Source organism: Drosophila miranda, chromosome XL, assembly GCF_003369915.1.
Source record: "Drosophila miranda strain MSH22 chromosome XL, D.miranda_PacBio2.1, whole genome shotgun sequence".
Lineage (NCBI taxonomy): Eukaryota > Metazoa > Arthropoda > Insecta > Diptera > Drosophilidae > Drosophila > Drosophila miranda.
The window spans coordinates 17,187,306-17,208,635 of record NC_046673.1 but is presented as its reverse complement, the minus strand read 5'-3'; the positions used below and the strand labels follow the sequence as shown (position 1 = coordinate 17,208,635).

At 48.1% G+C, this 21,330-nt stretch overlaps 3 protein-coding genes across 12 annotated transcripts; 2 read left to right on the top strand and 1 right to left on the bottom strand.

Annotated features, from left to right (window-relative positions):
• The first annotated feature begins 411 nt into the window (after positions 1 to 411).
• On the top strand, positions 412 to 13,957 carry LOC108160810 (AMP deaminase 2). 8 transcript variants are annotated; one of them, XM_033386697.1, is made up of 11 exons: positions 412 to 970; positions 6,992 to 7,145; positions 8,855 to 9,186; positions 9,715 to 9,750; positions 11,638 to 11,759; positions 11,818 to 11,912; positions 11,985 to 12,441; positions 12,504 to 12,958; positions 13,023 to 13,317; positions 13,386 to 13,496; positions 13,560 to 13,944. In XM_033386697.1, the coding sequence occupies exons 1-11, from the start codon at positions 844 to 846 to the stop codon at positions 13,734 to 13,736; spliced, it is 2,361 nt and encodes a 786-aa protein (XP_033242588.1). In that variant the 5' UTR covers positions 412 to 843; the 3' UTR covers positions 13,737 to 13,944. The 8 variants fall into 8 exon arrangements, with proteins under 8 accessions (XP_033242588.1, XP_017150645.1, XP_033242584.1 ...); XM_033386693.1 differs by lacking the exon at positions 412 to 970 and adding an exon at positions 4,367 to 5,102 and having other exon boundaries at positions 13,560 to 13,957; XM_033386702.1 differs by lacking the exon at positions 412 to 970 and adding an exon at positions 6,776 to 6,914 and having other exon boundaries at positions 13,560 to 13,957.
• An 841-nt stretch (positions 13,958 to 14,798) lies between these two features.
• LOC108161142 (LIM domain-containing protein jub) lies at positions 14,799 to 17,983 on the top strand. Of its 3 annotated transcripts, XM_033399272.1 has the most exons (7): positions 14,799 to 16,357; positions 16,458 to 16,487; positions 16,750 to 16,890; positions 16,966 to 17,135; positions 17,217 to 17,279; positions 17,348 to 17,513; positions 17,577 to 17,983. In XM_033399272.1, the coding sequence occupies exons 1-7, from the start codon at positions 15,067 to 15,069 to the stop codon at positions 17,822 to 17,824; spliced, it is 2,109 nt and encodes a 702-aa protein (XP_033255163.1). In that variant the 5' UTR covers positions 14,799 to 15,066; the 3' UTR covers positions 17,825 to 17,983. The 3 variants fall into 3 exon arrangements, with proteins under 3 accessions (XP_033255163.1, XP_017150886.1, XP_033255157.1); XM_017295397.2 differs by lacking the exon at positions 16,458 to 16,487; XM_033399266.1 differs by lacking the exon at positions 16,458 to 16,487 and having other exon boundaries at positions 16,966 to 17,279.
• Positions 17,921 to 20,894, bottom strand: LOC108160653 (nuclear pore complex protein Nup93-1). Its single transcript, XM_017294829.2, has 5 exons — positions 20,633 to 20,894; positions 20,382 to 20,562; positions 19,502 to 20,308; positions 18,809 to 19,428; positions 17,921 to 18,732 (listed from the first exon to the last, which is right to left on the bottom strand). The coding sequence occupies exons 1-5, from the start codon at positions 20,791 to 20,793 to the stop codon at positions 18,015 to 18,017; spliced, it is 2,487 nt and encodes an 828-aa protein (XP_017150318.1). The 5' UTR covers positions 20,794 to 20,894; the 3' UTR covers positions 17,921 to 18,014.
• Positions 20,895 to 21,330: the final 436 nt, after the last annotated feature.

Sequence of the window (21,330 nt, the reverse complement as noted above, 5' to 3'; positions counted from 1 at the left end):
TATTTACCATGAAATGGTGTCTAATGCCATATTTGATTAACTTTTTGGTGTATAATGGTATATCTGATCCACTTTTTGGTATATTTCGGTATATGTCAATTTTCGAATTCTCAAATTTTCTCGGAGGTAAATTTAATCACAACTATATAAGAAATGATTAAAGAATACAAATATTTCAAATTTAGAATATATAAGAGGTTGTCTAAGAGACAAAAACGGTTGCTGTTCCAAAATTCCAATTACTATTTTATATAATTAAGACTAAGCAAGAAGGCAAGTACAAGATCTCTTTTTTCAAAACATTTTTTCAGCGGTAAACGTACGGTATATTTGGAAAATGACACGGTATATTTTACAGGGTCAGACGGTATATTTCTTGTCGAAAAGTCCGTGGTCACACTCGTCCCCACCAAAAAGCGGTTCAAAAGCAACTTGTAAAGCCAAAAGGGCATTTTCGCATTTCCGCACAACCACGAAATAGCAGTATTATTTTTGGACTACTCTGTTTTTTTTGAGTGTATTTATACCTGTGAAAGAAAGTGTAAGAGCATTTGAGGCAGCATAATAATAATCTGAAAATTGAGTGTGACAACATCTGCACACTTGGAATTGCCGCTCGCCAGTCGAGTCGCCCCATCCATCCATCCCGAAGGTTCCTTCAACGAACAGAACACGAGCAAGCATAGCAAGAACTTTCCTCCCCACCCCTCACACCAGACCGAGTGTACGCATAAATTTCAAATTTGAAAAGAGAACCCACAAATTAGCGGAGGCGGGACAGAGAAAGAGGAATAGGAATAGGAAAAGGCGAAAGGACAGTGAAGCGGAGAGGAGTGGAGTAGCATGCAGAGGAGCTACGCGGATGCTTTGAGCGCCAAGGGATATCGGACCTTTGGCTTTGACACAGATATCGAAATGGACATGGACATGGGGCACGGTCCGCTCAGACGCATCGAGAAGCGCAAAGGCGGTAAGTGCAAGTGCAAGTCTTGGTGTTCTTGAGTGCGAGTTTGTGGTGTGTGACGTGTGTCTGTTGCTGTGTTTCCTTCACTCTTTGTGTGCATTGACTTTTGCGCTATACTATGCGTCTTAGTGAACCATAATTTACTGGTCATTGTCGCTGCAGCGGCGCTCGTAGCAGAGCAGAAAATATTTCAATATTTCAATGCTGACGTGCTCGAGAGAAGTGGTATGAAAGAGGCCAACACATACCGATTTGGCCAAGTAACCGCATATGTGTATGCCTGTGTCTGTCCTTGTGAGGGTGTGTTTGTGTGTGTTGTCCCCCCACAGGGTGTGTATGTGTGCAATTACTGTAATCGTTTTGGAACGGCGTGTCAGTAACTATGCATAAATTATCCTAGGGTATTATACTCGTACGCCCATTCCCATTCCCATCCCTATTTGATCTCCGCACATGATGATGACGTTACCATATTATATCTCAATTTTCCACTGTAACTGGGCATAAATTATCCCCTCTATGGTGAGTGGGGGGCATGTAATGATGCTTTTTCTTTACACTTTTTACGGTAATTCATGTTATCCAAATTATGCCTAGGGTACGATTATTCGAAGAAAATTCTTGCAGAAGAAAATTTCATTTGATGATGAAGTGTCGACCTTTTACGAGTACACTATGTACATATATATTTTCTAACAACATTTTGCGACAAGTGCATTCTTTATCTATTCGACCTTTCCCCCTATTTTTTTTTTGGAAATTCCTTTATTGTTTTTTCTGCGTTTTTCGCATATTAATTGTTAATTTAGCAAACAAGTCGATGGGGGAAAAATCAACATGAACAAGACAAATATGTACGTCATACACTCCCCTGTAAACAGAAGCAAGCCATTTAGAAAATTGGATATTGTATGTATGCACACGAGGGCCTGTCATGCAAAGGGCTGTATACATATAACATAGTGTGTGTGTATTTGTATGTTGGCACCTTTTTGCCCAATTAAACGCTGTTTGCATTTAGTCACCGCGGCAGCTCAGCCCCAACCCCAACCCAAGGGCAACCCGAAACCCAAACAACTTCATCTTAATTGTGCAGTCCAGTCCAGTCCCTCGGGCCAGGCTATCTGGTAATCTTATCTAATGCATAGAACGACAAGTTTATTGTTTGCTCAACTAAATTTATGGATGCTTGAAAGACACGTGGCCTATCAATGGTTCCGGCCACACACAAACAAATCTCTCCTCGGAGAGCATTTTGTTCTTGAAGATATCTAAAAGATAGAGCATTCAGAGCAAGTCCGATGGTTTGAAAAATCGATAGCATAACCATATGTACTCGATAGAGTAATCCACATTTATGGAACTAAAATCTGTGTTGGTTACCCCCATAGTCGGAATATTTACTTTCATATTTCTGCTGTTGTTTTGATATGCGTCTCGCTGTTATCAGGCCCCTCCAATACTCCTCTGACATTCTTATCAATGGACTATAAATAGCTGTACAATGGAAAACATTCAAATTCAAGTACTATTCATAATTGGTGTTCGTAATTCCGTGGGAATTGTCAGGGGAGAATGAGGCTCCGTCTATTGTCCCCTCAATCTGCCATCTAGTATCTTCTTCGAGCGTATTGTATGTGGTAGTGCAAGTGGGGTCCCATCAGTCGCCCTGTCGTCTGACATGTGTCCACTGTGCCCTCCCCCCCGGTATCGGGTAGCGGCGATGGCGTGGGGGCGGTACGAAATGCTCATTAGAAGCAGCTGGCTTCCGTCAGTCGTAGGCATAGGTCAGGGTTTTCCAATTAGAAACAAATAAAGAGAAAGAGAGAGCAACAAAATTTCCCACACATTAGCGTGATTCACCGTTGCACCTCGTTCTTGTCCCTCCCCTCCCTCGCAGTGGGCCTCTGCCTAAGCTTCTAAATGATTTATTTGTAGGTTCCGTTCTGGCCGCTCTCTTTAGCGACTCTTCTCTCTCTTTGCCGGCGTGGGCGGTCGGCGGTCGGCGGTCGGCGCTCTTTGGGGTCTACTGTCTCTTCAGTTCTCCTCACAGCAGCAGTTATTCAAGCGGAAACAACTCTCTTGTTATTATTATTATATTATATTCCATATTGCGGTGGATAGAACTCACTCTGAAAAGTCAGTATATTCCGCGGAGTCAAGACGGAAGGAAACAAGCGCCGAGGTTTCCTTCCTTCCTTCCTCTTTGCTTTTGGGAGCGAGAAAGTTACGCAAGCGAGCCAAACGGCGGCTAAGTTCTGACAGTATTTATGAAAATCAATTTTAGATCGAGAATCGGGCAAAGTGCCCAGAGGGCCCACAGAGAGGGTGAGGGTGAGGGAGAGGAGACCCCCGCAACGCAGCAATTAATAAATTCGCATCGCAATTCGGTCAATAAACAAAACAGAAAACAGAAAGAACAAAACAAAACACAGAAAACGATGCCAAAAACATGCATATAAGCACACAATCGAATAATAAATTAAAACGTATACGAGATAAGCAGACAGATATAGCTATATCTATAATGCTTCATATACATATATACATATATGTATGTACATTTTATATATGTATATCATACATGTTGATTGGTATAATGTGTGGTGTATGCGTGTGTGTGTGTGAGAGCAGACTGTTTGCATATCGCACACTCGACAAATAAGGCAAACGAACTGCGATGACTTGCAGCAATCCCCTGCCCCCGATCCCTCCCCTACGAAAAACGGCGAAGTTGAATAAACCGATTTACTTATGAAGCTATCATCCAAAATACGCACATACACACAATCCAAACCAAGTTATTAGCAGCTGAGCGCTAAACCCTGTCCCGGCCTAGCCCTCCCGTTTAGCCTATTTAGCCGGTTATTGTCCCTAAACGTTGCTAAGTGCCGCCAATAGACAGGGCGAGCCCCTCCTACCCAAAGGAAAGGAAAATTACCAGAACCACTACTGCTGTAGGTGTGCACATAGCAGGCAGATAGGTGGAATGATAGATACTCATCAGCGACCTTGAATATGGATCGATATTATATTTAGATTGTGGATGTTTCCTATCTTTTGCCTTGAAAAACATTGATTGGACTCTAAAGAGTGCACTATTTTATATATGTATAGTATGGTATAATGCAGTTTTGTTTGTCCAAAAAATTGTTTATAATTAGCTATAATTAGCGAGGAGAGCTTTTCCTGAGCGTGAAAGCTCTCTAGCCTCTCACTCTCGCTATCTTTTCTCAGAACTAACTTTTTACCCAGCGTATAAACTTTGGATGAATAGATCAACACATGTGCATATGTACATGCTCGTATGTGCCACAGAGAAAGAGAGAGATAGAGAGGGAGAGAGGTGCAAACAAGTGTCCCAAGGCAGAGTCGGAGACAAAGGCCAGAAAGTCGCAGGGAAAACAAGCGGCGGCGCGTACATAGAAGATCTGTGAGAATTGCGTCGAAAAGAATTTCGGTCTAAATTGCCTCGGGCCACTGCAAATGTCTCCTCCCACTTGGCAGGCAGATGCCAACGGCGACTAACAAGGTGCAGACGGGAAAGTGCAAAGCCTTTTGTGAAATTCCAAGGACGGGTCACTGCTGAGACACCTGTCAAACAAACAACAACAAAAAAAAAAACACGCAAAATTATTACATAAATTCCGAGCTAGAAAATCATCCAAAATTCAAACAGAAACACCCAAACAAAGTTTTTGAAATTTTCGCAAGTCCGAAAGCAAACGACGACCCCACAGGAGGGGAAAGCTAAAGCAATCGCTAAAGTGCATTCTTGGGTGGAAGCGGCGCAGCAGCGTTTTGAACTCGGTGCGGAACGGGCTACCGGAGAGTCTTACGTTGGTGGTAGTGTGCTGGTGCGGTTTGGCCTGCAGCCAACTGCTGTGGGTGCGTGCGTCGCGCGCAGAGCCGCAGTCAGCGCTGCGCAAGATGTCGTACCGTGGAGTTCTGAGCACCCCGTCCTCCTCCTCGCTGAGCAACAACCAGGACACCGACAGCTTCGATGACCCGATCACAGGCCATCCCCCGGAGTCGTCTGCCCAGCCGCACCTGCATCGGCAGAAGTCCGCTGGCGGCAATGCACTACCGACAGCCATTAGCCCGGCCCACGGCATTCGGTCCCCTCATCGTTGTGCCTGTAAGTGAAATCGCACATCTCACCTCTCACTCTGTAGTCGGCCACCCACCTCTATGGCTCTCCCTCGCACCCTGGCGGCAAAGTGCAGGCACTCACACATGCATACATACATATGTACCTAGGCATCTCTCTTTTATTACGCTCTCCCGAATTTCGGCGTCTCTGTCTATGAAGCAGAAAGAAAGAAAAGAAGGAAAGCCACAAGGCACTTGCCCACTCGCGCAACACTGTTCAACACAAAAGAGAAACGAAAAGCTCTGGTTCCATCACTTAGATTTCGCTCTCTAATTTCAAACGTAAGCTATGCTGATCAGTGTGGTACTCACCCTCTCTTCGCTGTGTGCATTTTGCGTTCTCTCTATGCAATAAACACTTGTCCACTCGCGCACGCGGTCAGACTGCAACACTGTTCAACACAAGAGAGAAACGAAAAGCTATACTTCCATCACTTAGATTTCGCTCTCTCATTTGAAAAGTAAGCCATGCTGGGCAGTGTTACTCTCTCTTCGTTGTGTGCATTTTGCGCTCTCTCTATGCAATAAACACTTGCCCACTCGCACTCGCACAGTCAGACTGCAACACTGTTCAACACAAAAGAGAAACGAAAAGCTCTGGTTCCACTTAGATTTTGCTCTCTCATTTGATCAGCGTGTTACTCTCTTCGCTGGCTGCATTGTACGCTCCCTCTATGCAATAAACGCTTGTCCACTCGCACACGCAAATAAAGCAAAAACTGTTCACAATTATCATTCGATTTCCCCTTAACTCAAAGGGTAATCTTTGCTGATCAGTGTACCGCAAACAGTTTGTTGTTTAGTCGCATCTCTCTTTGCTCATTAATTCTCTTCACATAATCTCCCATCGGTCCGGACTTGTGGGTCGATGCGCAGCGACGTGCGGCTTGTCTTCGGTTCCACTAACCTACATATGTACATGCAAACATCCATACACACATATGTACATCCATGTATGCATACATTCGTATATGTTCAGGGTATATGTGTATTGGCTTCCACTTAATCGCTGGACGGAGAGCTTTGCTTTGCATTAATTAAAATATTTGTATTTTGTTGTCTTTTTCAGTGCTTTGTTTATTTTTATGCTATTTCCACGGCCGCTGTTACTGTCCCGGATTCCTCTGCCGTATTTTGCTCTTCGAACTTTTGCAGCTCTTTGGAATCTTTTATGTTTTGATGCCATCACTTTTGGGTGTTAAGATTATAACCAGATTTTTAGAAGCACTTTCAAATCAGTTCCCATAAAGTAGATCCATAGAATAATAACAATAAATCGCGGCATTTCACGACACCAAAAGCTTGCGACTCGTTTTATACCGTTGTCGTTGTCGTGCACCGAAAACCCCTGGCCAAAGGGCCGAGCTTAGCGCTACAAGATTTGTCCTAAGGATCTCCAAACAATTAATGGAGATCTTAACCAAATATTATCATGATAGAATGAATACTGGCTGTACGATGTTTTCTAAGCCTCTGCAAGGGTATTAAAAGCTTCGTCACACGTTACTTGAATTCATTTCTTGTTTTTGTTTGGCAATTTGTAATTGTGCATCGCATCGCGCGGTGGACGAGGCAGGTCTCCCGCTGGAAATCTCCGATCTTTGCGGCTCATTGAAGCGACAACTCTCGCTCAAGTTACAAGCTCCATCCGAACTGTTTTCGAACGCATTTTGAATGAACTTTAATCGCATGGACAGTGCCCATCGCCTGCGGGTGGATGTCAGGCTCTTTGGGGGCAATGTCATGGGTTACGGGGCAGTCATTGACACAGGCACGCCCACCAGCACAACGCCTCTTTGTAGGTGCCACATTTATGATAATACTACTACCTCCTCCACCACTCCAGATAATCCATATAATTTGTCCCGATTGCAGGTGATCTGACCGACTCGCCAGTGGAAGAAAAGGCTGTCGTTGTCGATGCCGACGTTGAACTAACCAACGAGATCTCGGCTCCGTACGAAGTGCCACAGTTCCCCATTGAACAGATTGAGAAAAAGCTGCAGGTGCAACGTCAGCTCAATGAGAAGTGAGTACAAAAACTTTGAAGGCCTGTCCGACCAGAGAGAAAGGCCAGCGATCCAGTCCAACAACAACAACAACGACAAGAAAACCATGCACAGGCCGGTTATGTTGTTTTTGCAATTCTCGGACAGCATTCCCTTGTGGGTGCCTTAGGCTTATTAGGAGAATCTTTAGGTATATCCCTAGATCTATTCCAAGAGACTTATCGGATTGGCAAGATCGTGTACAGTGGCGATTTTGTATCTCCGTTCGATTTGAGACAAACACAGAGTGTCTGAGATTAGGCATTGATCTCTTGATTAGGCCTTATCAATCCTACTCATAGATGAGATGTTTTGCCACTCGGGCGGGCCAGTATCGCTTCCCTTTAGCTGCGTATCAGGTCTAGTGCGAAGGCTCGGAAATTTCCTCCTCCATCAATAGCGTCGTAATGAAGCCGCAGCAACATCGATGTGCACGCGTTGCAATTATCAGGTGCCACAGTGTTCTAAAGGGTAGGGGCGGATGGCTAATCCCAGGCCGTGTCTGGGAGTGGGATGGGAGACGGGCATGGGGCACGCAGCTGTTGTGTCCAAAGCGTAGACGACGCTGAACACGTTTTGATTTTGAATAGAACTGCATTAGGCAGCGGCAGCGGCAGCGGCAGCGACAACGACGACCACGACCTCAGGGTAGAACCATTGGCGGGGCTTATGCCATAACGAACCACCACCGACAGCCAGACAGCCGATGAGCCAAACAGGGCAGGAAACCTGGTGGACGGCGGTGGACTGGGGGGCTGCCACCAATTTGGTTTCAGTTTTTCGGATGCCGTCACTTTCAGTACAACTTGTGCATCCATATGACTTGGACAGAACGCGTCTACGCTCGAATCCAATAAAGAGAGAAGCGCGCACCTCGCGCCAAGAAATTGTCCATCCAACCTTCTGCCTTCTACGACCTACGCCTGACATTGAGCACTAGCATTAGACTTGATAGCACTACCCCCCAGTCAGACCTGGCCCATGCCATGCGCTGGCACTCCGCTCCGCTCCACTCCACACAATCCGTAAAAACTTATCGTTGTTTTGTTCGTGTGGCACGCCAGGCGCCAAAATTATTGCACAGAAACACCAAAGCAAAAAGGAGGGAACGAGGAACAGGAACAGGGAAAAACTTACCAACTCTTGCACTGGCACTTGAAGTTTTTTGTTAAATCCCATCAATGTTCCGCACGCCAAAAACCAGGCCATAGATGTTCCTAAAGAACTAGAGAAAGTTTCCCCTCAAAAAACGGGCTGCGGCACGATACGTATCTTGAAACTTAAGGGGGAAGAAAATGAAGAACATTCTTCGTGCCATCATAATCGCAGGACAATCGACTGAATTAATTTGTAGTCTGACCCTCCATTAAGGCAAGGCACACGCAATTGGCCTGGAATTTAGAAGGGGAATAGGATTCTCGTAGGATTGGTTGGGTGGCTCTCTTCATAAATCAATTGGTCAATCGATCATATCAGAGAGACCTGGAGCTGGAAGCTAGCTCCAGCCGAGCCTCCCGTCTGTCTGCCATTGCTCGCGGGTCTCCGCTGGGTGCAGGATGTCGTTCGCGGATGATAGCTATAGCTTTGGTCGCTGCTACGAGTACCAGCCCGAGGATGAGAAATGGTCAGCAGCGGCAAGGGACCGAACGGAAGCCCCAGCTAACAAACAAACAATTTGGAATCTTTGCAGGCAAGGTGGAACACGTCCGGTGCCGGTCGCCCCGGTGCAGATCATTCAGAGTGGTTCGATAAGCAGCAACGAGGGCAACGACTCCACCGCGGACTCGATGAAGAACGATGCGGACATCAACTTTCAGCGCGTGTCCATATCGGGGGAGGATACCAGCGGTGTGCCGCTGGAGGATCTGGAGCGGGCCTCCACTTTGTTGATCGAGGCACTGCGCCTGCGCAGCCATTACATGGCCATGTCCGATCAGTCCTTCCCCTCGACCACGGCACGTTTTCTCAAGACCGTTCGCCTCAAGGATCGCATCGATAATGTGCCGGTCAAGGTGGTGTCGGGTAAGTCGAGCTCTCAATTCCCCTCCTCCGAATCCACCGAATCCGTATCCGTATCCCTGGCGCCCAGAAGGAGGTCCCGGTGCCGTCTTTCACCTTTGTACAGAGAGGCACCACCGACAAAAGTGTATCTATCTATAAGAAAATGTCGTACAGCTTACCCTTACTAGTACTTCAGTGTTGTGATGCACCCAATCCATCAATCCGGTTCCTGTGGAATCTGTATAATACAAGCCTATGATGTTGTATGTTTTGTTTCGACTGTACTCCGCGGGGGCTGCCTGCTGCAGTCTATCGCCATTTCCTTCCCCGCCTGCTTGCAGCCGCCGCTCCCTTGTGTCTTGTGTCTTTTGTCTTGTGCGCTTTGTCCTTCATTTCAGTTGGAAAGTTTATAAGCCCCCCCCCCCCCCCCCCCCCCCCCACCGTTCTATATATGTATGTTTTTGGATGCCTTGTTTAGCGTTGATTTCTTTTCATTTTCGTATCGACTATTTATTTTTCTCTATATATATTTTTCATTATTTCTTATAGACATCATTCGCAATATGAGTGTAGTGACCAGACCAGGTAATGCGTGCGCACACCCACCCCCACCCCCACCCCCACCCCCACCCCCAACCCTCTGCATATGCGTTCCCCTTTCTCACATAACCACCGTTACGCATTACCCGCTACCGCTACCGTTACCGTTACTGTTTCTGTTTCTCTTTAGTTGCTTTGCTCTTCCAATATTTTGCAATCTTAACTGTTAACTCCGCTCCTACTCTCTCGCTCGCTCGCTCACTCCAGCTTCAGCTCTAGCCGAAAGCTAATAGGATGCCCCGCAGCAGTGAGCTTTTTGTTAGACAAGAACACGCACACACACATACACACACACATAGACGAACATGCATTGCCGCCGCTCCCCGGGAGTATGGAAGAGATTTCTTCAGCAGCAGGCGGGTATTACGCTTGCCGTCAGCCGCCGGTTCGACACCCAACAAAATTCTTGATTGCCAACCAAAACACATACATATCCTATTCTCTGCTTATTTTATATATGTATGTATGGGCATTTCCACCGAAAGATTCACCAAGACCATAAAAGAATAGACCACATAATTTCTTCTAAATCCTTTAAACTTAATTAACTTCAATAATTTGCAGACCATTTTATTAACTTTGAAGTAAAAACCTATTAAAATCATCCTTTAAAGAGGATTAATAGCACTATGCAACACCATATTACCGGCTCAGACCAAACAGACTTTTTCTGACTTCAGACTTGTACAGCTCCAAGCGATGTCACCTCCATATTGAAGTTTCAGGGCACGATCCGCATAGGGAATTGACTGCAGCACCTCAAGGAAAGCTACAAAGTGGCCACGCGGTCAGCTTCCGTCCAATTATTCCTCGACGCTGACCTTTCGAATTGTGCCATGACATTTCTCTTCCATCTGTTGTGCCATAGCCTCTTATCTTTGATCCTTAATCTAGCTAGTCTGGCATTATCTGTTGCTGTTGCACCTCCGCATCACCTTGACCTTCCATTTTCGCTGGCATGGCCATCAATTGGCCATTGTCCGCTGCCGGCCGGTTCTCCACCATAGTAGAACCTCATTCAATAACTCATAGTCCTCAACATTGAGGCCTGCTCTCTCCATTACAGCTCGTCGGTAAGCCACGATCAGCCCATTCCCTCTTCAACTGGAAGGCTTTATAGGAAGGCTTTACTACCGAGAGTATTCCGAACAAGCAGCGAGCTCCGACTCACTCCGACTATTTCTAGTAAAAGGCATGCCTACCTAATAGTCCTACTTGGGCCTACTTAATCTCCCATTCGTTACAACTAGGCGTCGTTTAACGTCGGTTAAGGTGCCGCCTCTGTAATACCACAATTTTTTATTTACAAAAAGTTTTGAACGGTCAAATGGGATTTGGGAAGTTACGTAACGTTGCCTAGTGTTATTAAAAGCTGCTGGAAATGCCCATATTTAATGTAATTTGATACAATTTTGGGATAATCATCGTTAAACATCTGTTTGTCCTTTCGCTTATGGTAAATTTGCACATCGAAGCAACGTGCTAGTGGAACACAGGCACTCTTTTGCGACACGGAGAAATGGCTAAAAGCTCTCTTTTGCACACTCACACTTTGTTCTTCCGCTTCTTCGCTTTCGCTTCCGCTCTCTGCTGTCTCTCTCCGCCGAACCATCGAAAGCCTTGTACAAAAGGAAAGACACCACACCGTAGAACCTAGATAACCTAGATAACCTAGATACTAGATACAAGATACTTACACATCATACAGAACTCGCGCACGTATCCGTTTGTGTGTGTAGATCCTAGTGATAACTAATATACCGCCTGCCTTTGTCCAATGAACGCCTCTGCAACTAAACGAAACTCTTATTTTCAAATGGGAATACCTCCCACACCCAAACACACACACACACACACAAACCCATCGATCAGATTTCCATATGAAGCCGTTGTCGCATCACAAGGTGTCGAATCCGTGGAACGTGGACTTTCCGCCAGACGAGACATACGTGATCAAGCCCCTCAATGGCGTCTTTCACGTCTACGAGGATGAGGTAAGCACAGCCACCTCGAGCAGCCTCGAGTATCCTAAGCGAACACTCTTTTTTGCAGGAGAAAACGAAGGACCTTAAGTTTGTGTATCCGGACATGAGCCAGTTCGTCAACGACATGCAGGTCATGTGCAATATGATTGCCGACGGACCGCTGTAAGTACTGATCGATCGATCACTGGATTGCAAATTTGCTATAATTCGTTTCGGCTTGTTTCGTTTTGATAGGAAATCCTTTTGCTATCGTCGCCTTTGCTATTTGTCGTCCAAGTATCAGATGCATGTGCTGCTGAACGAGCTGCGGGAGCTGGCCGCCCAGAAGGCGGTGCCCCATCGGGACTTTTACAACACGAGGAAGGTGGATACCCACATACATGCCGCCTCCTGCATGAACCAGAAGCACCTGCTGCGGTTCATCAAGAAGACGCTGAAGAACAGCGCCAATGAGGTGGTTACCTGCACCAATGGCCAGCCCATGACGCTGGCCCAGGTGTTTCAATCAATGAATCTGACCACATACGATCTAACCGTCGACATGCTGGACGTCCATGCCGATCGCAATACGTTCCATCGCTTCGACAAGTTCAATTCCAAGTACAATCCGATTGGCGAGTCACGTTTGAGGGAGGTGTTCCTCAAAACAGACAACTTCTTGAACGGCAAATACTTTGCACAAATTATAAAGGTGCGTCCGGCATCCTGCTTCCTATGGAACGGTTTTTTTTTAATGGTTTTTCCTTCACTTAGGAAGTGGCATTCGATCTGGAGGAGTCCAAGTATCAGAACGCCGAGCTGCGACTCTCGATCTATGGCAAGTCGCCGGATGAGTGGAACAAGCTGGCCAAGTGGGCCATCGACAACGATGTGTACAGCTCGAACATACGCTGGCTGATCCAGATACCGCGACTGTTTGACATCTTCAAGTCGAACAAGATGATGAAGTCATTCCAGGAGATATTGAACAACATATTCCTGCCGCTCTTCCAGGCGACCAACAAGCCCAGCGAGCATCCCGACTTGCATCGCTTCCTTCAGTATGTGATTGGCTTCGACTCTGTGGATGACGAGTCCAAGCCGGAGAATCCCCTCTTCGACAACGATGTGCCACGGCCCGAGGAATGGACCTACGAGGAGAATCCTCCTTATGCCTACTACATCTACTATATGTATGCCAATATGACGGTGCTGAATAAGTTTAGACAGTGAGTAGTGCCAGTCCGCTCCCCGTTTCATTGCAATATTCAACTTTCTGTTTCCTTCGTTTAGAACACGCGGCATGAACACCTTTGTGCTGCGGCCACATTGCGGTGAGGCTGGACCCGTTCAGCATTTGGTCTGCGGCTTTCTCATGGCCGAGAACATCTCACACGGCCTGCTGTTGCGCAAGGTGCCTGTCCTGCAGTATCTGTACTATCTGACACAGATTGGCATTGCCATGTCGCCGCTGTCCAACAATTCGCTGTTTCTCAATTACCATCGCAATCCGTTGCCCGAATACTTGGCCCGCGGCCTGATCATCTCCCTCTCCACGGACGATCCCTTGCAGTTCCACTTTACCAAGGTAAGAGACAACACGTTGATGCCTTCGAACAACCTTTAACCTCTGGGTAAATCTCTCTCAACCCTTAGGAACCCCTCATGGAGGAGTACAGCATTGCGGCTCAGGTGTGGAAGCTCAGCTCCTGCGACATGTGCGAGCTGGCGAGAAACAGTGTCATGATGAGCGGATTTACCCACAATGTGAGTGCTGCCAAAACGTAGGGGACTCGATTCAATTGATCCGAAAAACTCTTTGCCTTTCAGACCAAACAACAGTGGCTGGGACCGCACTACTACGAGGATGGGATTATGGGTAACGACATCACACGCACCAATGTCCCCGAAATCCGAGTGGCCTATCGCTACGAGACTCTGCTGGATGAGCTCTCAAATATATTCAAGGTGAACCAGACCTGCGGATCACTCAGTGAGCACTCTTAGGTCGTGCGCATGCGCCGCCCCCCACACCTCCCAAAAGAGCCGTAACAACTTGCTCCTATATATATATACAGATTTACATAAAATATATTCTACAAATATATTTCATAATATAAATATATTTCAATCTCTGTACTAACCAAATTGTATGCGCGGCAGACCAAAATTTCAAAATATATAAAGTATACCCATACTGGCTAATATGTTTAAAGCTGGCTAAACTATTCAAAATACGCAAGCATTGATGTTTTTGTAATTTATCGTTTTTACTATGTATAACAAAATATGCCCCAAGAAAACGGAGACTGCGTTTGGGGCTAAGGAACCGTTCTCAATGACTCTCTGACATTGAAACGCGTGATATGAAATGATCTCATGAAATGATGAGATTTAAAAAATCCAGAGAACAGAGATCAAAGCAAACTTGAAACTATGTTGACCACATCGAAAACATTTCCTTAGACTCGGCTAAGGCCTTGAGTTCAGAAATTTGTTTCCTTTTCTTGTAGCTCTTGACTTTAGAAATTTTGCGTTTACGTTTGCTTATAAATAAAATGTTAAAAAAAAGTTTAAAATACATTTCAAATATTGCTCGGTTTCGGACTTTCTTTGGGACCATTTTTTAAGTGGATGACAACTCTTACAAAAAGGTTTTCTGTCCGTATGGCAACCTTAATTTATTTCGAATCGAAGGCGGTGCGCAGGGTGCCCGTTTCCGGTATTTTTTAAGGTAAAAATTGAACCGACGGTATATTTACGGTATATCGGTATATAATGGTATATTTTGTCAATTTCATCAATCCATTAAATTTTATTTCCAACGGTATATAGAAAACCAATAAAAGCAATTATTTAAAGTAAGCCAGTCAAATAGAAAATGAATTTATTAATCGTATCAAATTATGTGGGCATGGTTGAAAGTTCTATCTAGCTAGTAATATTCCACGGATGATCAAAAACGAGGAATATGTATAATAGAACTTGAATTCGTCAGTATATTTACGGTATATTTTTTAAATGAGACGGTATGTTTCGGTATATTTCTGAGGTTCGGACGGTACATTTTATCGATAAACACGCGGTCACACTGGCTAACATCTATCCCCAACAATATTTCCGACAAAGAAAATGCTGAAAATTAGTAACCAAGTGAATGAAAAGTCAAATTTCTGATTGACATTCAGCCCCAAGCAGTAAGCACATTGGAATTCGACCGGCAAAAGCCGATAGATTCCATTTGGGCGGCGTCCCGTCCCCCCGCAGAGCGTGAGTGAGTGAGAGAGAGCTCAGCGTCAGAGTCGTGTGACAAGAGAGAAGGAAGAAGGGGAAGATAATGACCACCCAGAGAACGCAACGAAATGCCACCAGCGCCGCCTCCACGGAGTCCGACTACGAAACGCTCATGCAGCGTCTTCACATCGGGTCAGGTGGCGGTGGGGGTGGGGGTGGCGGTGGCATGCGTGGCTACCAACGCTCGCCAGGGGCCATCGAGAACTTCATCCACGATGGTCAGCAGCAGATGCATCACCACCACCAGCAGCAGCAGCAGCAGCAGCAACAGCAACAGCAGGCACACGACTACAAGCTGTACGAGCGCGGCAATATTATAGCCGCCTCCAAATACGCCACGCCCAAGCCCGTCGAGCAGCTGATCAACAATGGGGGTGGTAGCCCACAAATCTATGCGCCCACCGCACAGGTGCTGGGCCAGCGCATCGCACCGCAGAAGCACTCGCCCGTGTACGAGAACCTCGAATTCTACGGACAATTCGACTCGAACCACAAGCGCGCCCAGCCGCAGAGCCCCGGCAGCCGGCAGAGCGCCATGCTGAACGACTACCTGCTGATGCAGCCTATTGGCGGTGGGAGGTTTGCCCACACGCCTGTGCCCGAGACAGTGGCAGTGGGGGTGGCTGCGAGCGGAGGCCACCTACGCGAACCTCTGGAGGAGGTGGTGGCGCCCATATACGAGAACATCATACCCCATTCCGGGCAGCGTGCCCAGCCGCAGGCCTCTCCGGCCACGGCCACCATGTACCAGGAAATGCCGGGCAATGTGGCCTCCTCCGGCGCGTCCTCTGGTCTGGATCTCAACGCGCTGCTCTCGTCGCCAATGCACCAGCGCAGCATAAGCACAAACAACACGCAACATCCCACTGCCACGCTGGGCTCGCCGACCCAGCGCTATAGGAATCTGTCGCTGCCCAGCCACCTGAGTCCCGTGCCGCCCTCGTCGCCGTCACCCCTGCCGATGTCCGTGTCCAAGCTGCAGCAGCACACACCCATCAAGCAGCACATGCCACCGCCACCACAGGCGCCAGCTGGCGGCGGCCATGGGGCTGGCATCAATGTGTCGGTGAATCCCAACTACATTGAGGACATCAATAGCTCGGACTACGTGTGCATGACGGCCAATCTGCATCGCAATACAGGCCCGTTGGGCGCAGGCAGCGTGGTGGCAGGCAGAGCAGCACCGGCTGCAGGTGCTATGCCACAACGAGCAGTCCAGGAGACACCAGCAGCGGCGTCATCCACAGCAATATCATCGCTGCGAGCTACGCCCATAGCGATGTCAGCACCCTTGGCGGTGGCCACATCACCCACGCCCTCGCAGGGCAGCACAGGTATGGGTCCCCGTCCCCCCTAGAATGGATCTCTCGTTCCATTCGAAACAGACTAATATCCTTTGCATTCTACCCCCATACTAAAATGCTTTCCACTCAGCGGTTAATGCCGCTTTGCGACCCAGAAAAGGTAGGAACCGAGTCTCTGGGGTTGGGTTGGGTTTCAAATCATAAACCGGTTCGCTCTTGGCACCAAACGGTTGCCGACCGGTTCTTGTGGCCAAGTAGTCGTCTCGTCCTTTACCTCAATCGATTCCCCAGGCACAGTCCCTCCCTCAGTGGATGTGGACCGTTTGAGCAAGAGACCCACGAGACGGACAGGGAGAGAGAGATAGAAAGAGAGAAGCGAAAGCTAGAACTAATCCTTGGACTTGTCTTTAAACCGGAAACAGGTCTAACCAAGAATCTGCTGCCGTACAGCGTGACTCCGCCGCGTCCGGCTGGTCCGACAGAGGCGCAGCGCAAGATCGAGGAGCTCACCCGCCAGCTGGAGGAGGAGATTGAGCAAAGTGAGGAGCATGGCGAGTACTTTGGTATGTATTTCGAAAGATATTTAATGCCTGAAATAGATCCCCCATACCGTTACCGTCTCCCTTTCCCCCCTCTAGGCATTTGTCATACGTGCGGGGAGAAGGTAAAGGGTGCCGGACAGGCCTGCCAGGCCATGGGTAATCTCTATCACACCAATTGCTTCATCTGCTGCTCCTGCGGCAGGGCGCTGCGTGGCAAAGCCTTCTACAATGTGCACGGACGGGTATACTGCGAGGAGGATTACATGGTAGGGATCCCCATCTCCCAATCCCATTTCCTTTCCATCCCATGTATACCACTGACTCTCCTTAACAATTCATTTCTGCAGTATTCGGGCTTCCAGCAGACAGCGGAAAAGTGCGCTATTTGCGGGCATTTGATCATGGAAATGGTTCGTATATGCCACAAACAACACACCACAGCACACCACACCGTAACACTGGAATCCCTTTCTTGCAGATCCTGCAGGCAATGGGTAAGTCCTATCACCCGGGCTGCTTCCGTTGCTGCGTATGCAACGAGTGCCTGGACGGTGTGCCCTTCACCGTGGATGTGGATCACAAGATATACTGCGTCAACGATTACCATCGAATGTTTGCTCCCAAATGCGCCAGCTGTGGCAAAGGTATGCTCCAAGACTTCTCGACTTGTAGAGAGTGCTTTTTATACTCTTTCTGTTCTATCCCAGGCATCACACCCGTTGAGGGCACCGATGAGACCGTACGTGTGGTGTCCATGGACAAGGACTTCCATGTGGACTGCTACATATGCGAGGAGTGCGGCATGCAGCTGACAGATGAGCCGGACAAGCGCTGCTATCCTTTGGATGGGCGTCTCCTATGTCGAGGCTGTCACCTGCAACGTCTGGCCCTGCAATCATCGCCGCACACGCGCCACCAGGAGCCAGTGTGTGCCTCCTATCAGTATATGGGTTAGGCGCACATCCTGCATCCTCCTGCATAGTCCTGCGCCCACTACGCATCCAACTACTGACTGAGAAAGAACTATCACACTATCCACGCGAACAAATTATTCCAATTTCAAATATTATCTTAAACAAAATGAGAGAAAAACACATGCATTTATACGAAAGGATATCCATCTCAAGAGTTGTGTCGTTTCTTTCCTAATGCATGAGTATCTCCAGCTGGACGAGACGCTTATTAGTGGCCGTGGGCATTTGGTACGTCACCGTGGCAGCCATATTCGTGAGGGCCTTGGCCTTCATGCGCAGATGGCGCAGAGAGCCCTCCTTGTTCTCGTTCTTCCAGTCATCGGTCTGGGTGCTCTCGCGGCTATCAAAGGAAGACCTGCTGCCACCATTTCCCTTTATTTTCATGTACTCCTCGTAAATGAGATCCATGGCGGCCAGCAGTATGTCGGGCAGGACCTTGGTGACCTCCGGACAGAGGCTCTTCAGATTGGCCACACACTCGTCCACCTCCGAGCAGTCGTTGGGCGTTATCCGGAAATTGGCCAGCACCTCGCTGGCCTGCTGCGACTCATTTTTGTGGTAATGATCGAAGAAGACGAGCAGCTGCGTCAGCATTGTGTATGTGGCCAGGACATGCGGCTCCACGTCCACTCGCTGCACGGATCGCAGATCTTCCAGGTGAATGATAATCCGGCGCAATCGTGTCCGCATACTGGACTCTGTCGGGGGCTGATGGACCATCTGCGAGAGCAGAGAGCACACCAAACGCATCACCTTGTCCAGCTGGCCGCCAATGAAGTACAGCCTGATTGCCGTCTCGAAATTGCTGCGATAGGTCAGCTCATCGCCCACCATCCCAGCCAGCATATACTTGTCAAAGTCCATTGTGTGGAACTGGGCAAAGATGCCGCTGAAAAGCAAAAGCAAAACGCGTCTCAGAAACGGATTCCCAGAAGAGTCTGTTCCATATAGCAAATCCCACTTACGTCTGGCCGGACTCATCGTCTTCATTGCCAAAGATCAGATCAATCATTTGCTGATCACAGTTCTCGACGAGCAGATCGCTGACACAGCTGAGCATCAGACTGCGGCCGTTGTCGTCCTTGAAGTGGCGCAACAGAAAGTAGTACTGCAGCGCCTCGCTGGTGTTGGTTATCTCAAAGCACTTGGCATAGGTCACCAGCATGCGGATCAGATTCAGGCGCTTCATGGGCGCCGGATCCTCGGGATTGACGCTAATCAGCGGATGATGCATGGAGCTCGGTGTGCCCAGCATGTGTATCTCGTTCAGGGCAATGGCCATGTGCACGGCATGCGCACGATTGTCCTCGGTGCGGGCCAGAAACTCGATCGCGGACTCAAATTGGCCCGTGAGGACGAGTACGCTGAAGTAGAGCGGCGCTTTTTCGCGTGCATTGAAGTAGTTCTCGCCGTACTTTTCCAGGATGAGGCTCTGCAGACCACTGTAGGTGAGCTGTTCGACGTTGTACTCGCGATCGTCCTGCTGCCGTAGGATGGAGAGCTGCATCCACAGGAAGTCGTCGATGCTGCGCATCAGTTCCGCATGCGAATTGTGTGGATCGCATGCCAGAACATAGGCAAACACCTGCAGCCCGAAAAACGATAAGAGGTTGGTCCAGATAAGGAGGATATTGAATGGGATTAATGGATGGACCTACCGCTTTCTTGTAGGGATCAGTGCAGCTGCGCAATTTACTGTTGTACTCCAGCTTGAGGGCAGCCTCGAGCCGGGAATGCTGCTCCCCCTTGGTGCCCTCCTTCATCATTGACAATAGGCGGGAGAGATCGTAGCAGACGCCACTTTCCTTGAGATACCGGACGGCCGCACCCAGATCCCCGCAACGCAGACTGTAGTAGACCAGGGCCCACAGTGGCAGGCTGTTATAGACATCCAGCAGGCCGACCACAGTGGCCGGCACCGAGAAATTGATGCTCACAAAGGAGTTGACCGAGCTATAGACGTCCGGAATGCCACCGCGCTGGGCCTGCAAAGGATTCTCCCAGATGACGGTGTTTATGTACTGTTTGTAGCGTCGCTCCAGGTAGGTACGCGCCTGCTGGACGAACTTCTGGGTGGCCAGGCGCGACTTGATGGCATCTGCCGTGCGTGAGGGCGGCGCATTGTCGGCCATGAACTGCAGCACACTCCACATTTCGGACACGAGCTGGTTATCGAACTTCTCCGCCGCCAGATTGGCGAACGTTGCCAGAAGGTTCGGGCGATGGCCCCTCTGGATTTGTGACTGATTGTACAAGGCTATTTCCTGGGCATACAGTTCCTCGGTGCGATTGAGACGAGAACGGGGCATTGGAGTTTCCGCCAGGGTTGTGAACACCGTCTGACGCCGAACATCGGGAAACTCGTTTTGTTTGGGCCCAATCAGGGCATTCAGCAGGGACTCCTTCTCCTCCCCCCACTCGGCATAAATGCGGCGCCACTTATGCTTCTCCACTGACTCGAAAATCTGCCAATTGTAGATCAAAGCCATGAAAAATACAACAAATCCCCAAATGTGTGTGGTTGTGCCCATGACTTACCCCGCGATTGGTCTCATCAATTACGGAAAGTATGGCGTTCTCGCGCTCGTTTTTCAGAAAGGCATACACATCGGTGTCCGAGACAGGGTCCAGAGGCTCGAAGGTCTTCCGCGCACTTAGCGTCTCGAGCTTCTGCGACAGCTTCGGCAGATCCACGCCCTTGGAGCCCAGCAGCATGTGCCTGGGGGAAAATGGAAAATGTGGATTGCCTGAGTGTGCTTTCTATTGAACACTATTTGTGTGACTCTTACGCCTTCAGATCGTGGGTTCCTGTGAGGGTCGCACGGGAGTGGAGTTCCTGTGTGGCCTGCAATACTTGTGAAATGGTGCGATTTACGCGCGGCATGTCGTCGTCCATTCTGGTGTCATTTGTGAGGGACTGGGCCTGCTGCAGAAGGTCCCCAAGTTCCATGTTCTTGCGCTCTTACAATTTGAACAAAATCAACAGAAAATGCAAAAAGGCGGCGTGCGCCGGCAATGAGAATATTAACAAAATTTGATGGACGGCGATGCCACTTGGTGGCAAAATCAGAGCTGCATTTACGCGCCAAGAATATCTATCGATAGTTATGCCGGCGATTCCTGAAACAGGACGACAATGAGCCCCATTCCATGCACAAAAGTTGCGGCAACACTAATTTTTATACCCTAGGGGAAAGGATATTATAGAATTGAGAATATGTTTGTCATCCCAGGCTCCAAAGGCAACAACAACTTAGTGTCTTTTTTAAATATCACAACGATATTTTGCAGTTTATTGTATTCTTACGGAGATCAAGAATAGGTATCAGGATCGAGATGTATAAATGCAAGATACCATTCATATTCATGAATATGTCTAAAACATATCAATTTGAGATAATTTTGACTAACAGGATCTTCGTCTAATTTTAACGAAATAGGGTATCCACATGCCCATACTCTGGTTGATGTGACATTTCATACTCAC

Bases quoted from the DNA above. Each gene is read 5' to 3' on its own strand.
- LOC108160810 (XM_033386693.1), top strand. From the start codon at position 4,895: ATGTCGTACCGTGGAGTTCTGAGCACCCCGTCCTCCTCCTCGCTGAGC. The intron at 9,187-9,714 runs GTAAGTCGAGCT...TATTTCTTATAG, and splicing joins GCCGGTCAAGGTGGTGTCGG to ACATCATTCGCAATATGAGT. The intron at 9,751-11,637 runs GTAATGCGTGCG...CCCATCGATCAG, and splicing joins GAGTGTAGTGACCAGACCAG to ATTTCCATATGAAGCCGTTG.
- LOC108161142 (XM_033399266.1), top strand. From the start codon at position 15,067: ATGACCACCCAGAGAACGCAACGAAATGCCACCAGCGCCGCCTCCACG. The intron at 17,280-17,347 runs GTTCGTATATGC...CCTTTCTTGCAG, and splicing joins GGCATTTGATCATGGAAATG to ATCCTGCAGGCAATGGGTAA. The intron at 17,514-17,576 runs GTATGCTCCAAG...GTTCTATCCCAG, and splicing joins ATGCGCCAGCTGTGGCAAAG to GCATCACACCCGTTGAGGGC.
- LOC108160653 (XM_017294829.2), bottom strand. From the start codon at position 20,793: ATGGAACTTGGGGACCTTCTGCAGCAGGCCCAGTCCCTCACAAATGAC. The intron at 19,429-19,501 runs GTAGGTCCATCC...TTCGGGCTGCAG, and splicing joins CTGATCCCTACAAGAAAGCG to GTGTTTGCCTATGTTCTGGC. The intron at 18,733-18,808 runs GTAAGTGGGATT...TTTGCTTTTCAG, and splicing joins GACGATGAGTCCGGCCAGAC to CGGCATCTTTGCCCAGTTCC.